This window comes from Hyla sarda, chromosome 1 (assembly GCF_029499605.1).
Source record: "Hyla sarda isolate aHylSar1 chromosome 1, aHylSar1.hap1, whole genome shotgun sequence".
NCBI lineage: Eukaryota > Metazoa > Chordata > Amphibia > Anura > Hylidae > Hyla > Hyla sarda.
Window position 1 is genome coordinate 548,648,809 of NC_079189.1, and position 17,209 is coordinate 548,666,017.

The window sequence follows — 17,209 nt, forward strand, 5'->3', positions numbered from 1 at the left end:
CGCAGTGAATATACAGCATTCAATAGCAGCCAGAGTATTCAGCTGTATGAGCGGGCAGGCCTTGTTAAAACATGTAATGGATGTCGGCCTGCACTTCAACATGCAGAGGTACCGGACCGGCTGTGAACGTATCATGTGAACACTAATCAGTGTTAAACCCATGTTACTATTAGTATGACGTTGGGTAAGGTGCTCATATATACCAGTGACATTATAAACGATAAATGGTATAAAATATTTGGTTTCAAGTGTTCATGTATATAGAAATCTATAACATGAAATTCAAACACATTGAGATAAGGCAAAATGCGGCAACACCATTGGATTCAACAGTGGTAATAATGATAATAATAATAATGATAAATGATAATAGTTATGACAATGTTAGTGGTGCATAAGCTGTCATAGCACAAACAACAACCATGTATCGTATACTATGTAGAAAACTAGGAGCCCAAAGTGAGCGTCCAACTAAATTGCCTTAGATGTCACTTAGATCCAAATCATAGAGCATCTATGCACAGAGTCTGTGTGTGAAATTCACACCAAAAGATGTGTGCAGGTTAGCGCATCATACCCAACAATGGTCAAACAATACTAATATTGGACGACAGAGGGTCATCTCTAAAATGTAAGTTGTATTGCCTCAGCCTAGCGACAAAACATGACATAGTGTTAATATGAAATTACCTCAAACTGTAAGATGTATATACGTACGCTTGGTCCGCATTAGCGGGTGGTAACCAAAAATTGCTTAACTACATCCAAACAGAAAAAAGTTAAGTAAGAAAAGTGTAAAAAAGTAAAAATGTAAACAGATGATCCACACAAAAGAAACATGTGGTAAGCTATGGAAATGACTTATAAATATACATTAAATCATTTCTGAAATTGAGTCCGTCTGGCACACGGGAGTCCAGGGACAAGATTCAGAATGCCTCCCGTGTATAAACCAGATGTGCCCAAACCCCTCCATGGCGGGGATGCTGTATTTTCTCAATGCCAGTAATGCATATTCCAGAGCTGTCACCACCATTTATGTCATGGATGTGTTTTGAAAGACCAGAAACTGATCTTGTGTTAAACATTGTAGATATAGGTGCGCTACCTCTTAGATGTTCCGCTATGTGGGTCTTGAGCTTCCTAATTGTGCACCCTACATATTGGAGGTGGCATGTTTGGCATGTGACCAGGTATACCACATGACTGGTGTTGCAATTTATTAGTATTTTTTATAAGGAAAGTTCTCTTTGATACTGCTTAGTAGTGGTCACAAACTTGCACATAGGACATCAAGGCTGATTGGCTTTGGAGCACCCAGTGGTGGAAAGCCATGTGTCCTTTGTGGGTGTGTCATGTCATGGTATTCACTAGGGGACAATTGATCTCTAAGAGATCTTGCCCTTCTAGCCACATATCTCACACCCGATTGGAGGATTTTTGCCATGGTGGGGTCCTGATGAAGAACTGGAAGGTGATTCTGAATAATGTTATGTATGGCATCAAAGTCAGCTGAGAACGGTGTAGAGAATGTAATTACTTGGGAGGAGCAGGTACTGTTTTTTCTTTGTTTTCTGGTAGTTTGTGATAAATATTGATTCCTTGTCTTCGTATCTGCTATTGCTTTTGCTCTGGTGAGAATACTAGATTTGTATCCTCGTCTACGCAGACGTGTTTCAATTTTTCTTGGCTGTGTTTTCATACATATCCAGGGAGGAGGATGCCCTCCTAGCCCTGACAAACTCTCCAATGGGCAGATTTTTGACAGAAGTTGTCTTGCAATACAGACTGGTATGTATGGTTTGTGTGACACTGTCTCCCCTGAGAGTGACGTCAAGGAAATTGATGATGTTATCCTCTAAACTACACGTGAAAGTTAGGTTGAATGTATTGTTATTAATGTATTGTTTGAAAGCATTTGCTTGTGCTGTGCTGCCCGTCCACATGAGGAGGAGGTCGTCAATTTAACGGCCGTACCACCCCACCAAGGAATGGTGGGTATTGATGGCCGCATAGAGGTAGACCTCCTCCCAGTGTGACATGTAAAGATTGGCTAGTGACAGGGAGAACTTTGCTCCCATCGGGCAACCAAGCAGCTGTAGAAAGAACTGCCCATTAAATCAATAAATTGTTGGTTAGAATAAAATGTAGAACCTGTAAAACATACTGTCAAAGTGCCACTGTATAGTGGTACTCAACTGCTTCAATGGCTTTATGATGCGTTATACAGGTGTACAAGGCTGATACATCGCATGACATCCATTTGTTTTGGCTTTACCAAGGTATGGAATTAACAGCCTCCAATAATGTTTAGGTGTCCTTAATATACCCCAAAGTTCTTTTTTCAAGGGGCTGTAGTAGATGATCCAACCAGGATCCTATCCTTTCGAGAACGGAGTCTATTCCGGTCACTATAGGGCGGAGAGGTGGTGGGAACACATTTTTATGCGTTTTGCGGAAACTGTAAAACACTGGACATTTAGGTGAATGTGGCATTAGATATTCTCATTGCTTCTGATTAATTATCCCCAATGTCACTCCCTCATCCAATATGTGGCCTAGTTTGTTGGTGACTTGTTTGATGGGATTGATGGGCAAGGGTCTGTAGGTAGTGGTATCGCATAATTGTTCTATTATCAGATTTTCATATAGTTTCTAATCGAGTATTACAACGGATCCCCCCCCTTGTCCGCTTGTCGGATTTCTATATGAGTGTTTTTAGTTAATTCATCCAGAGCCTTCCGTTGAGCATGGTTCAGATTCTGTTTAAGAGGGACATGCATGTTAGTTAATTCTTTTAGGTCATGTTCCACTCTCAATTGAAAGGTGTCCATCGAGTCACATCTAGAACCTACAGGATAGAGTGACGGATTAGATGTTATATATATATATGTCTGTAGTGCTATTCCATTCTGTGGATATATCTTCCTGTGATAGGTTCTGAAGGTCAATAAGATTTAACAGTGTGCTCTGATCTTGGAAGGATGCATGTAGTGGAAGAGAGCTTGTGGCCGTATTCTTCAAACAGGGTATGTGGTCATTTGTGTTAGACTCAGGCTCCTCCAAACAGGTTTCAGAAGTGGAAAAGTGTTTCTTGACAGTTATGGCTATGACAAATTTATTAATGACTTTTATGATCTGGTATAAATCACTTCTTTGTGTGTTATGGTTATCCACCATAAGGTGATTTTAGTACGTACCTGGCAGGCAGTAATGGACATGCTTAGGACGGATCTGCACTTGTCTTAGGGCTAAATAGCGATGTCATGAGATTACCATAATACTGAGGCTAGTTTTTTGTGAACTGGTATTTCCTGTTTCAGTTTTCTTTTTTTTTACTACAAATCACATAATTCCATTTTCCTCCCTCCCACACATCAGCCACCCCACCCATTGAAACATAAATGAGCTGCATCCATTCAAAAGACCTGTGGTTTTTAATCAGGGTGCCTACAGCTGTTGCATTTGTTGCAGATTGTTCTCTCTCCCACCAAGCGATCACTCCACCCATTGAAGCAGACAGGCTCCCTGTCATCAGCTGACTAGTGAGTCAGGTCTTGGCCGCATTGCAACCTGGGAAAAATCTGAGACAACAGTCATTTTGTATGCTGTTAAAATAAATATTGGGGTGAAAATCACATAAGAATTGTGAGAAAACCGTCACACACAGGTCCAGACACTATATTATGAACTACACTAACTTTACAGCCCCTGTAGCATAGTCAAATAAAAAAAAAATATGGAATACCCCTTTAAGCTCCATGGAGAGGACCTGTAACTGTTTTGCACTTAATATCGAAGCTGATAAATTGACCACGGACAGATCTCCTTGTGTGTGTATCATTATGTCCGTTTCGTCCGATATCTGGTGTACCTTGTTTTTGTGTTTGCGCCCTGCTCTTCTATGTTTTCTGTTTCTTTTTGGGGCAGTTCTGTTTTTTTTTTTTTTGTGCCCGCCTCTAAAAAATCCTGGTTGGTTCTGACCTGTTGTTGTGTTTGTCTGTTTTGGTAGTGAACTGAAGTTGCTCCATCATAATTACAATCTTCCTCGAGATCTGAAACATCTGTGCCATAATCCATAGATTCGTTTTCTGATGATGTGAAACTGACATTTTTCTTTACTGTATTGGTTCTGTTGTTGAGGTTTTTCAGTATAGAACGAGGAGTATTATGTCTCGTTCTATATCATGTATAGACTTCATTATTAGAGTAGTCTTTGACATCCCTGTAAATTTGGATTATTTGAGTGTTTTGATGGATTCCTCCAGTTTGCTTAGGTTTTGATTAATTTTTTTTCTTGTAAATCTATAAATTCTGGGAGATTATTGTACTGTTGTAGAGATTCTGTTATCGAGACAATATTATGTTCCAGCTATGCTATTTTTTTTCTCTTCCCGGTTTATGATCAATTTCATCAGCTTGAAAGAGCATTCGCTCAAGATATCATTCCATTCGACGGTAAAGATGTCATGATAGACTGTAGTCGATCGTTTTCTGATACTCAATCCTCTGGGGATCATCTGTTGCTCTACATATTGTGTCAGAGCGGTGGCGTCCCACCATGTTTTTAGCTGTTGTGTTTTTAGACGTTCTAAGTCCCAGTTAGTTGTTTCATGTTGGGTGGGACATTGCCTTGGGCATTTTTTGAAAATATGTTAATCACATTAGACTTTCTTTCAGCATTATTTAATAGTGAGATGTTAGCTAATAGTTATGGTACATTAACATATTCAGGTGAATTGTCCATGTTTTATGTAACAGGTAAAATGCAAAAATGACTGAGCATGAATGTCCAGTTCAAGCTAGATATAGTATGGATTCTGTAATTTACTAGTAGTCATACAGAGGAGCATGAGTGTTGGAGGCGGTATATTGTAAGACAAAGAAAAGCAGATGCAACTCAGCTCACTCACCAATTCAAGTAGTCATTTATGGACATCCACAGTATATTGTGTAGATAGGCAGAAAGGAATGGTTGCCAGCTCCCGCGCCTGGCAGTTAAAACTTTACTTTTAATAGGTCCTTAAAACATGGTTTCTAAAACCAAAAACAGCCGGGTGCATAAAAACAAACGCCCCGACACGTTTTGGGCTAGAGATCAGCCCTTAGTCAGGGCGATAATACAGAGGAAAGTGCTCGCTTATATACACTAAGTGTAAGGTGGAATAATTACCAGGCCAGCGTATCCCTGTCGTGCATAGCTTCTGATGAAACCACATGTTTTATACCATTTATCGTTTATCATGTCACTGGTATATATGATATATATGAGCACCTTACCCAATGTCATACTAATAGTAACATGTGTTCACATGATGCATTCACAGCCGGTCCTGTACCTCTGCATGTTGACGTGCGGGCATACATTCATTTCACGCTTTATATTCACTGTGCCTATGGCCGATCTGGAGGTACTATGTGCTGCTGCGCGAACTGACATCCACCCTGTACTTTACCTTGCTCGTGCGCTCACATGGCCGGATAATAATAACAATACATTCAACCTAACTTTCACGTGTAGTTTAGAGGATAACATCATCAATTTCCTTGACGTCACTCTCAGTCTGTATTGCAAGCCAACTTCTGGCAACACTATATTACACGCACACAGCTGTCATCCACGACACACTGTCAAAAATCTGCCCATTGGAGAGTTTGTCAGGGCTAGGAAGGCATCCTCCTCCCTGGATATGTATGAAAGCACAGCCAAGGAAATTGAAACACGTCTGCGTAGACGAGGATACCAATCCAGTATTCTCACCAGAGTAAAAGCAATAGCAGATACAAAGACAGGGAATCAATATTTATCACAAACTACCAGAAAACAAAGAAAAAACAGTACCTTCTCCTCCCAAGTAATTACATTCTCAACACCGTTCTCAGCTGACTTGGATTCCATACGTAACATTACTCAAAATTACCTTCCAGTTCTTCATCAGGACCCCACCATGGCAAAAATCCTCCAATCGGGTGTGAGATATGTGGCTAGGAGGGCAAGATCTCTTGGAGATCAATTGTCCCCTAGTGAATAGCATCTTAATGAAAAATATGCTTCTTTCTATTGTATTTTTCCCGATCAGTCCTGTCAGCAAGCATTTCTGACTCATGCTGGAGTCCTAAACACTTAGAGTTGCCAGCCTGCTTTGTTCACAGCCAAACAGGCTGTGAACAAAGCTGGCTGGCAGCTCTGAGTGTTCTCCTTTGTGAACAAAGCAGACTGGCAGCTCGTAGTGTTTAGGACTCCAGCATGAGTCTGAAATGCTTGCTGCCAGGACTGGTAGGGAGACCCCTAGTGGTCACTTCTTCAAAGTGGAAAATTAAATAGAAAGAAGCATATTTTTGAATAACATGCAATTGTAAAGTTATTCTGCATACATTAATCTATAATATTTCAAACGTTTTTTTGATGAGAGGTACCCTTTAAGCATTTTTCATCCATAGTGACAAAGAGAACTTTCCCTATAAAAGGACTAATAAATTGCAACACCAGGCACCTGGTATACCTGATCACATGCCAAACATGCCACCTCCAATATGTAGGGTGCACAATTAGGAAGCTCAAGACCAGCATATTGGAACATCTAAGAGGTAGCGCACCTATATCTACTATGTTTAACACAAGATCAGTTTCTGGTCTTTCAAAACACATCCATGACATACATGGTGGTGACAGCTCTGGCATATGCATTACTGGCATTGAGAAAATACAGCAGCCTCGCCATGGAGGGGATTGGGCATGTCTGGTTTATACACAGGAGGTATTCTGGATCTTGTCCCTGAACTCCCGTGTGCCAGACGGACTCAATTACAGAAATTATTTAATGTACAGTATATTTGTTAGTCATTTCCATAGCTTACCACATGTTTCTTTTGTGTGGATCATCTGTTTCAATTTTTACTTTTTTGCACTTTTGTTCCTTAACTTTTTTCTGTTTGGATGTAGTTAGGCAATTTTTGGTTACCACCCGCTAATGCTGACCAAGCGTACGTATATACCTCTTACAGTTAGTAAGGTAATTTCATGTCATGCTTTGTCCCTAGGCTGAGGCAATACAACTTACATTATAGAGATGACCCTCTGTCGTCCAATATTAGTATTGTTTGACCATTGTTGGGTATGATGCGCTGACCTGCACACATCTTTTGGTGTGAATTTCACACACAGACTGGGGGAGATTGTCAAAGAATTTTGTGCCCAAAAAATAAATTTTGTGCCAAAATTTTGGTGCAAAAATATCTACCGCATTTTCAAAGAGCTTTGTGCGGCGGTTTACACTGTTCACGTCAGTTTTGTAAAAGTGGGCGTGTCCACGTATATTGTCTGCTTTACATGATATTTTCAAAGGGGTGAGAGTCCAGTTTGCATAAAAAAATTTCACACCAGCTTTTTGATAGTGTAGAAATCCCAGAAATGGTTGTAGTTTTATTGTGTTTGGTTTTTTTCTTTGTTTTTTGGGGAAAATGTGTTATATAAGTATTTATTAAAAAAAATAAATACCGTATTTTTCGCCATATAAGACACTCAGGCATATAAGACGCACCCAATTTTAAAGGAGGAAAATCTAGAAAAAAAAGATTCTGAACCAAATACAATGTAAAGTATAGGACAGTGATCTTTAACCTGCGGACCTCCAGATGTTGCAAAACTACAACTCCCAGCATGCCCGGACAGCCGTTGGCTGTCCGGGCATGCCAGGAGTTGTAGTTTTGCAACATCTGGAGGTCCGGAGGTTGAAGACCACTGGTATAGTAGGTAATACTCACGTGTCCCCGCTGCTCCGGACCCGTCACCGCTCGTCACCGCTGCCCTGGATGTCGGCCTCCATCGCTGTCGCGGTGTCCCCGTTGCTCCGGAACGTCTCTGCTGCCCGGTATCCTCGCTCTCCGTCACCGCCATCACGTCGCTACGCACGCTGCTAAGCACGCCGCTCCTATTGGATGACGGGACGGCGTGCGCGACGTCATGATGACGTCGAAGGGGAGCGCCGCCATGCAGGGGATCCTGGCACGGAGCAGACACCGAGGAGGCAGGTAAGGTCCCTCCCGGTGTCCTGTAAGCTGTTTGGGATGCCGCGGCGGTCCCGAACAGCCCGATGGAGCAGCCAGGTTAGTGTCACTTTCGCTTCAGATGTGGCGGTCAGCTTTGATCATCGAGTCTGAAGGGTTAATACAGGGCATCACCGTGATCCTGTATTAGCCGCGGGTCCCGGCCGTTGATGGCCGCTGGGACTGCTGCGATAGGACAGGGTTTTAATGTGTATTTGCCGTATAAGACGCACCAACTTTTCTCCACCAGTTTTGGGGAAGAAAAAGTGCGTCTTATACGGCAAAAAATACGGTAATTATTATTGAAAATTGTTATTTAAGAAAAAAAAATATATATTTCTTCTTGGTCACTGCACCTGCACTCACATTTAAGCTCAGAAATGTTTTATTTATACAGTTATACGCTTGTCTGGGCACTAGTAGCCATGGAATATTTTGTGAGATGTTTCCACCAGAATTTTCTGGGATGTAAAATTTGGTGGAAAAATTGGCAAAAAATCCTACATGGCTGGAAAAAAATCTTGGCGCGAAAAAAAAACAAAGGTGGCGCGAAAATGAATTTTCACATATTTTCAAAGCAGCACAAAAGACCTTTGAAAATGTGAGGAGAAAAAAAAAGGTGTGAATAATATCGCTGGAACAGAAATTACAGTTGGATCTAAGTGACATCTAACACAATTTAATTGGGCTCTGACTTTGGGCTCCTAGTTTTCTACATAGTAAACCATATATGGTTGCTGTTTGTGCTATGACAGCTTATGCACCACTAACATTGTCATTACTATTATCATTTATCATTATTATTATTATCATTATTACCACTGATCTGTCGTCAGACGCTATACACAACAGGGTCTGGTAATTATTTCCACTTACACTTAGTGTATATAAGCGAGCACTGTCCTCTGTATTATCGCCATGACTAAGGGCTGACCTCTAGCCCAAAATGTGACAGGGGCTGACCTCTAGCCCGCTGTCACATTCTTCTCCCCCCTGCTGTCACATACTCCCCCCCCCCCCCCCACTGTCCCATTCTCCCCCCCTCTGACACATTCTCCCCCCCCACAGTCACATTCTCCCCACCCTGCTGTCACATTCTCCTCCCTCCGCTGTCACATTCTCCTCCCTCCGCTGTCACATTCTTCTCCCCCCGCTGTCACATTCCCCCCCTGCTGTCACATTCTCCTTCTTCTCCACTGTCACATTCTCCCCCCCACACCCCCGCTGTCACATTCTTCCCATCCCTCCCCCCTGTCTCATTTCCCCCATGTCACATTCTCCCCCCATGTCACGTGTACCCCATTTCTGATTAACCACTAGCAGGCAGGTAGTACCCCTAGATTAACCCCCAGGAGGCAGGTAGAACCCCCAGATTAACCCCCTCCCCCCAGTAGGCAGGAAGTACCCCCAGATTAGACCCCCCAGTAGGCAGATAGTACCCCCAGATTAGACCCTAGACCCCCCGACCAGTAGGCAGGTAGTCCCCCGCAGTAGGCAGGTAGTACCCCCAGATTAACCCCCTCCTCTCCAGTAGGCAGGTAGTACCCCCAGATTAGAACCCCCACAGTAGACAGGTAGTACCCCTAGATTGGACCCCCAGTAGACAGGTAGTACCCCAGATTAGACCCCCCCAGTAGACAGGTAGTACCCCCAGATTAGGACCCCCAGTAGACAGGTAGTACCCCCAGGAGGCTTGAGAAAGGGAGGTTACACTCCTGAAACGTCGCCTGACGGTCATCGCTCAGTACGCTAAACTGCCCAATTTCCAGCCCCGAGGAGATGCTTTGGATTAAAGGGTACCTTTCATCAAAAAAACTTTTGATACATTATAGATTAATGTATGCAGAATAACTTTCCAATAGCATGTTATAAAAAAATATGCTTCTTTCTATTTAATTTTCCACTTTGAAAAAATGACCACTAGGGGGTCTCCCTTCCAGTCCTTTTTTATATATTTCAGACTCATGCAGGAGTCCTAAATCTCAGACTGCAGCTGGGACACAGACAAACTCACCACTGCACACTGCCAGGGAGCAGTGTTGAGCTTGTCTGTGTCCCAGCTGCAGTCTGAGATTTAGGACTCCTGCATGAGTCTTAAATCTATAAAAAAAAAAAAAAAAAGCACTGGTAGGGAGACCCCTAGTGGTCATTTTATCAAAGTGGAAAATTAAATAGAAAGAAGCATATTTTTTTTATAACATGCTATTGGGAAGTTATTCTGCATACATTAATCTATAATGTATCAAAAGTTTTTTTGATGAGAGGTACCCTTTTAAGGCAAAAGAACAAGAGACCTCGGTGGAGGCGGTTGATTCTTGCTAAAGCCTAATCTATGGACTGTTCGCTCAGAGTCACTGGGTGAATATCCTTTGTTTATCTGTATTTGCTGAAAAACTACGCATGAAAAGAAGATAAAAACTTTGGATATAAGCAATCCCGTTGATCAGTGTGTTTTTTACTATATGAACAGTACCCTCAGATTAACCCCCTCCCCCCAGTAGGCAGGTAGTACCCCCAGATTAGACCTCCCCAGTAGACAGGTAGTACCCCCAGTAGGCAGGTAGTACCCCCAGATTAACCCCCTCCCCCCAGTAGGCAGGTAGTACCCCCAGATTACACCCCCTCCCCCCAATAGGCAGGTAGTACCCCCAGATTAGACCCCTCAGTAGGTAGGTAGTACCCCCAGATTAACTCCCCCCCCCCAGTAGGCAGGTAGTTCCCCCAGATTAGACCCCCGCTCACATCAAGCTCCCAGAATTCAAGGGCCGGTGTCAGGTATTCTGAGTCCTGACGCCGGCCCTAGGTATTCTGAGAGCGTGACGTGAGCGAGCATCATTACGCCGCGGCCGGCCGCTGTGTAGGCCCTTATCTGGGGGAAGATGCTGCCCTGTATCCCTGGCAACTACAGAGGTACCAGCCGGGGATTCAGAGCAGCATCTTCACCCAGATAAGGGTCTGCACAGCCGCCTGCCGCCGCGTAATGATGCTCGCTCACGTCACACTCTCAGAATACATAGGGCCAGCATCAGGACTCAGAATACCTGACGCCGGTCCTTGAATTCTGGGAGCTTGACGTGAGCGAGCGTCAATGCACGGCCAATGCGAGTAGGCTGTACAGGACTTAATTGCCCTGAGTCCCCAGCAACTACAGCTGGGCACAAAAATAGAAGCTGGAGGCCGAGCGGCTTTAGTCTCTGCCTCCCACTCCAGGCTCTCGCGCTGCCAGCCCGGCCGGCCAACAGGGCCAAACTGCGATAATAGCAGGAAGACGGCCCGGCACATCGGGCAAATGCCCGGTGTGCCCGATGGCCAGTCCGGCCCTGGAGTTAGGTACAAAACTCTGGTAATACCCCACGATGCCCAAGAAAGCTCATCCATCCTCGACATAGAACAGGCATCCATGTTTGAAAACTCATTGAGTTTCCGTAAGTCATTGCAAAAGCACCAGTTTCCATTTGGTTTTGACACTAATAGAATTGGGCTGGACCATTCACTTTTAGATTTTTAAATTATTCCTAAAAATCACATTTACTGAGACAACTGTCTACAGGCTTCTGGAATTCTGTAAGGTTTTACTTTCACTTTCACCTGAAGCTCATGAAGGATCTCATGTTTAATACCATTTGTACAGCCTAGCAAGCTTGAGAACGTGTCATTATTCTTTTGCAAAAAGTCTCCTGTTTTGGGAACAAAATAAGGTATCAGCAAATTTTACCTTATTGTACTTGGTTCAGGAACTTGAGTAGTGCAAACTAATGCTGCCAGTGACTCCCTTTCTCTCCAAGGTTTAATCTAGTTTACATAATATAACTGCACTGTTTTCCTTTTCCCCGGCTAATGTACTTTGTAGTTTACCTCCCCAACCTTTCCCAGGATCTGAAAAGGTCCCTGCCACTTAGCCAGTAACTTGCTTTCAATGGTTGGCACTAGGATTATAACCAGATCACCTGGCTTGAACTCCCTATCTCCTGGAGAACAACAAATACAGTAACAGACAGTATCAGTCTTTACCATCTTTGTCAACATCATTTTTAACATGGATTTCAAAGTTCTTATTAAACCTCTCTACCAGTGCGTAAGCTTGTGGATGGTATACAGAAGTTCTTAACTGTTTAATTTTCATTATTTTACACAATTCTTTCATCCCCTTGGACATAAATTGGGTACCTTGTCAAGATTTCTTTGGGAAGATCCACAAAGTGCACATATGAAACAACTCACGAGCAATGCACTTGGTGGACGTGTTTCTCAAAGGAATCGCCTATGGGTATCTGGTAGCATATTTAAGAATTTCCAAAATTTATTGATGTCTTCAAGAAGACTTTATTTACGACCCCACTATAGTACTGCCTACACTCGGCATACAATATTTACATTGATGCTCGGTTTACAGGAGCAGGGCCTCCTGTCTTGAATAGGAGTCCCTGCTGCTGCACATTGGCCTAGGGGTAAGAGGCCATTAAATCAGAATTAAATCAAGGGCTGTTTTACTTATCCTCTCAAAACAAATTTCGGGAGGCTCACTCTCTCCACTATTCCCAATTGTTTTCAGTTTGAGCACCATCAAAGATTTATGTGTTTTAGTTTTTTTCCCCAATCCTCAGTCTAGGGAACTCTGCTCTACATCGGCTCTAGGTCTTATTAGGATAAGGTCTTTGCTTAGGAATATCCAGTATTTTATTAACTAGAGCCAATTCAGCAATACTAATTTCATTTTTGGATTCAGCAGCCACCAAAATACTCCAGATTCAATCAAACATCATTGGCAACTAAATAACCTTTTTTTTTCCGTGGTTGGCCTGTGTTACGCATTGACGTTCACCTCTCTCTCTCTGCTGACTCAGTAATGATTCAGCTGACAAAATGACTGCTTCTCCTCTGCAGTAGTAAAAGGTACCAATTTATGTATAACATGGATGGATTGTTTCTGTGGCCTTTCTTTTAATTTGAGCTATAGCTGAGTTTTAACACATGAAATATAGCTCGGAGGGGCCGATTTATTAGTACCGAGGCCTGAGGGAGGGTTTGGCGCTATGTGCAATCATTAATTTGAGCAAAGTCTGTTCTGTACTTCATGCTGCATGGCTTGTGATAAATGTCTGTAATACTCAGACACAAGCTCTGCACCAGCTTTGTTAAATACATGCTTTGCTTCTGTAGGACAAATTTAGGCATTGATAACTGCTCTGCAGGGCCCTGTATGGCAACCACAATGGTCATGAATGCACCCAAATGGATACATAAATTTACAGACATGTAGCTGTTTGCAATTGGCCATGTGGTGCGGTATCATCCGTACTATTAAAGGAGCTCAGTGGAGCGTTCATATGTTCTGAATGGAGAGAGTAGAGGTAGCTGCTGCCAGACACCTCTCCGAGAACAATATTATCAGGCTGGGGAAATCCAACATCCCCTATCCTTCTTTTATCCTACACATTTTTACCAATTTTTTCTAATGTGTATGAGGGCCTTTACTCTAATATTACTTTCAGAGAGTTTAGTAACGGCCAGACCCCTGCTCAATATGAGTCCCGATCTCCTAGAGCAGTGCTCATTTCCTAAGCCTATTATACAGCTTAGTGTTAAAGTGTTTTTTGGTTCTTTGAATGTAAGACATGGGCAGCAGAGAGAGTCTAGTTACTAATCTACTTTACTTACCTGCGTTTGGTGGCGGGTATCAAATTTCTTTGGGTTTTTTTCCCCCCAGAAGCTCATTGTTTTGCAACCTACAAAATTAGTCTTAGCTCGGACCTTTTCCATATTTGTGTGCGGCCCGAGACAATACATCACAAGTCAGGTGCTAAAAGGGGGCTTGGCTGCTTTGGTGAAGCCAGCCCCCTGATGACGTTACCAGTGCACATGTGCGTGCATTCATCTTCATACAGATCAACAGCTTGTGTGTCAGGTGATGTTGGACAAGTCATGTGATAAAAGGAAGTGGGGCTGTGTTGCAATGTTTGGGAAGGAAATAAGTCACCTCCCACCTCGAAGAAAAGGATCCTGTGGATTGTAGTCTGAGGGAAGCCACAGAAACTGGAAGTAGCCAGTTCCCAAAAACAAGCCAGCAGCATAATGGGGGACACAGGACACAGTCATTTACCACCAACACAAGCACAGATCCTTGGTAAGCATGTCCATTACTGTATGACACTTAATTACTAAAGTCACCTTGGATAACCCAATTGAATCAACAGGACTGCATAAACAATTGCTCGATCATTTGTGCGGCCCTTTACTTTTATTATTTGTTGGCCACATATGCACCTTTTCACAGGGCATTCGTGCTGCCAACGAACAACCATGTCAATAGCATTTGTCAGATGATCTTGGAACATTTTACACAGGGCACTTATAAGCCAATAATCACCCCATGTGAGTGTTTCCCAACCAAGGTGCCTCCTGCTGTTGCAAAACTACAACTCCCAGCAAGTTGTAGTTTTGCAACAGCTGGAGACAGCCTGTTGGGAAATACTGCCCCATGTAATAAGGCTCTTATAGGTATGGGGGTGGGGGGGGGGGGGGGGGGTGTAGAGGTAAAAGGATTTTTGCAGAAACACTACCAGGCTGATAGCATATCAAGAACAATACAGGAGGTTTTCATCCCTGCATGTGTTCGTTTCTTAGAACCTTTACCTTTAGACTCCACTGCTGTGGTAGGATAGGACAAATGAATAATGGCCCAGCGAACTGCATAAAAAGGAAGTGTGTATGTTATAGGTGTGTATGTTCGTGTATAGATGTGTAATGTGCATATTTTAGTGTGTTTGCACCACGATCTCCGGTGTATGCACCATGGGGGATACACTGAACATGTTTGGAACGTTCCTATGCAGTTGACCGAGGCAAAATCACATAATAATATATATTTTTTCTTTGCATAGGGACAATGGATGGCACATGTATGTATGTATGTATTCTTTCATCTAATTTAGAGCTCCTCATTTTATGGTGGGTGATAGCATTTTGCAAGGATACACTTGCACTGATCAATGTATCACTACAAAATTTCCACCATCATTCTGCGTTCAATACCCCATAATGACAAGGTGAAAACAGAATTTTCATATTGACATAAGTATTCAGACCCTTTACTCAGAACCTAGTTGAAGCCTCTTTGACAGTGATTTCAGCCTCCAATCTTCTTGGGGCCACAAGGTTTGCACACCTGGATTTGGGAATTTTCTTCCACTCTTCTCTTCAGATCCTCTCAAGCTGTCAGGTTTGGTGGGGACTGTCAGCCGAAGCCATTTTTTAGTCACTCCTGAGATGTTCGATTGAGTTCAAGTCAGGGCTCTGGCTTAGAGTTGTCCTTAATCTGCTTCTGTGTTGTCTTTGCTCTGTGCTTAGGGTCATTGTCTTGTTGGAAGGTAAAGATTCGTCCCAGTCTGATGGAGTATTAGGTGCAGAATGATTGTTGTTGTTGTTGTTTTTTTTTTTTCAAAATGTGAAAAAAGTTTTCGAAGGCATACTTCTCTGTACTCTGCCAGGTCACTATGAATTTATCTGCTTTAATTAATACATTTTCCATTTTATTGATCAGTTTGCAGAAAAATTTCAGGAATTCAAAGAAGCTGCTCGATTAGCAAAGGAGAAATCCCAAGAAAAAATGGAGCTGACTAGTACTCCTTCCCAGGTACTGTTAATGTCGACCATATTGATCATTGTTATCCTTGATACTGCATATGTGATCTGCTTAAGACCAAATGTCCACGTTCAGGTTTTAGTTGACAATGGTTCAGTATACCAATGTCTGCTGGTTCTCTTATGCTGTTTGCACACTGGAGTTATCTGATTCATCATTTCATTTATTGCATTTGTAGCATAGTTATCTACGGTTATAGCATAATAATAGACACACAAATGACAAAAAAATTACTGAAATTATATCCAAGGACTCTATGAAGTCAAGATAAGCTATTATACTATTATACCTTACCTGTATACCATTTTTCTAAAATATTAGGAATCTTGTCTAGTTTGCTACACACACCCATATACATGAGATCACCCCTGTATTTAGCATCCTTTTCTACATACATTATTAGGAAACCAAAGCCTTTAAAGACTCAACTTAATGTACAGTAAAGTCCCATAACATTGTGTGCTTTGTTAAGCTATGAAGCAGTGATTAGTTAAAGGGGTTGTCAGGTGACAGAAATTCATTTTTATTTATTTATAATTTTTGTTAATTTTTTTTTTTTTATAAATAAGTCCTACTCACCTTCCCTGATCCCTCTACAGCTTCACCTGGACCCTGGTTGTCTTCCCTACTTTCTAGCTCCAGAACAAATGATCATAGTAGGAACTGCCGCTCAGCCAATTACTGACTGAGGTGGCACCTCTACTGCCAACGATTGTCTGAGCAGCCAGTTCCTGCTAAGATGACTTGTCTTTGGAGCGTCAGCTGTAGGAGATCAGGGGAGCTGAGTATGACTTATTTTTTGTGTTTAACATGCTCCCAGCCAAATATAATTTTTTCAAATGTACCTGGATTACCCTTCACTTCAATAGTGATACAGAGTTACTGTTATGGCTGCCAAATTACACCCTAAATGGGAATGGAAAAAAGATTTTAAAGCCATCGATGTTAAATCAGGTCCACACACAGCATATTTTTTCCACTGTAGATTTCACTAATAAATATATGGCAGAGCCGCAGCAAAATCCACATGTGTTACATGCACACTTTGCTGAGGGTTTACTGCAGATTTCATTCCTGCTACATTGAAAGGTGAAAAATTCACAGCAGATTCATAACAATATTTGTCTGGAAAAGCGTGCAGTGTATGGATGAGAGTTGTAAAATCTTATCTATTTGCCTGGTTCTGTAATTCATTGCAAACCCACAACCAATATACACAGAAATGACATCATGTGTGAATTTGTGCTTCAGTTATCTGGAACCAAATGGTATTTTATACATGAACACCTTTAGACCACGTGGATCACTAAATATTATCTACATAAAAGTTGTCTCCAATATTTTGGTTGTTTCACTATCATACTCGAAGATTCTATTATAAAACCGGAGCTTTTAGAAATTTCTGCACATATAAGTAATCCATCATACGATTGAACAAGGCTCAAGGGGGGGAATATAGTAATGAAACCACCCCCTTCCGTATGCCGACGCTTGAACAGCAACTAAAGGGTGAATAATTGT

General features: G+C 42.2%; 1 protein-coding gene across 9 annotated transcripts in view; it reads left to right on the forward strand.

Moving 5' to 3' along the window:
* HOMER1 (homer scaffold protein 1) overlaps positions 1-17,209 on the forward strand; it is a 148,254-nt gene that overhangs the window by 33,935 nt on the left and 97,110 nt on the right. For all 9 annotated transcript variants that reach the window (XM_056541597.1, XM_056541601.1, XM_056541599.1 and 6 more), the window contains one exon: positions 15,587-15,679. In XM_056541597.1, the coding sequence (XP_056397572.1) occupies positions 15,587-15,679 (93 nt within the window). The remainder of the gene's footprint in view (positions 1-15,586; positions 15,680-17,209) is intronic.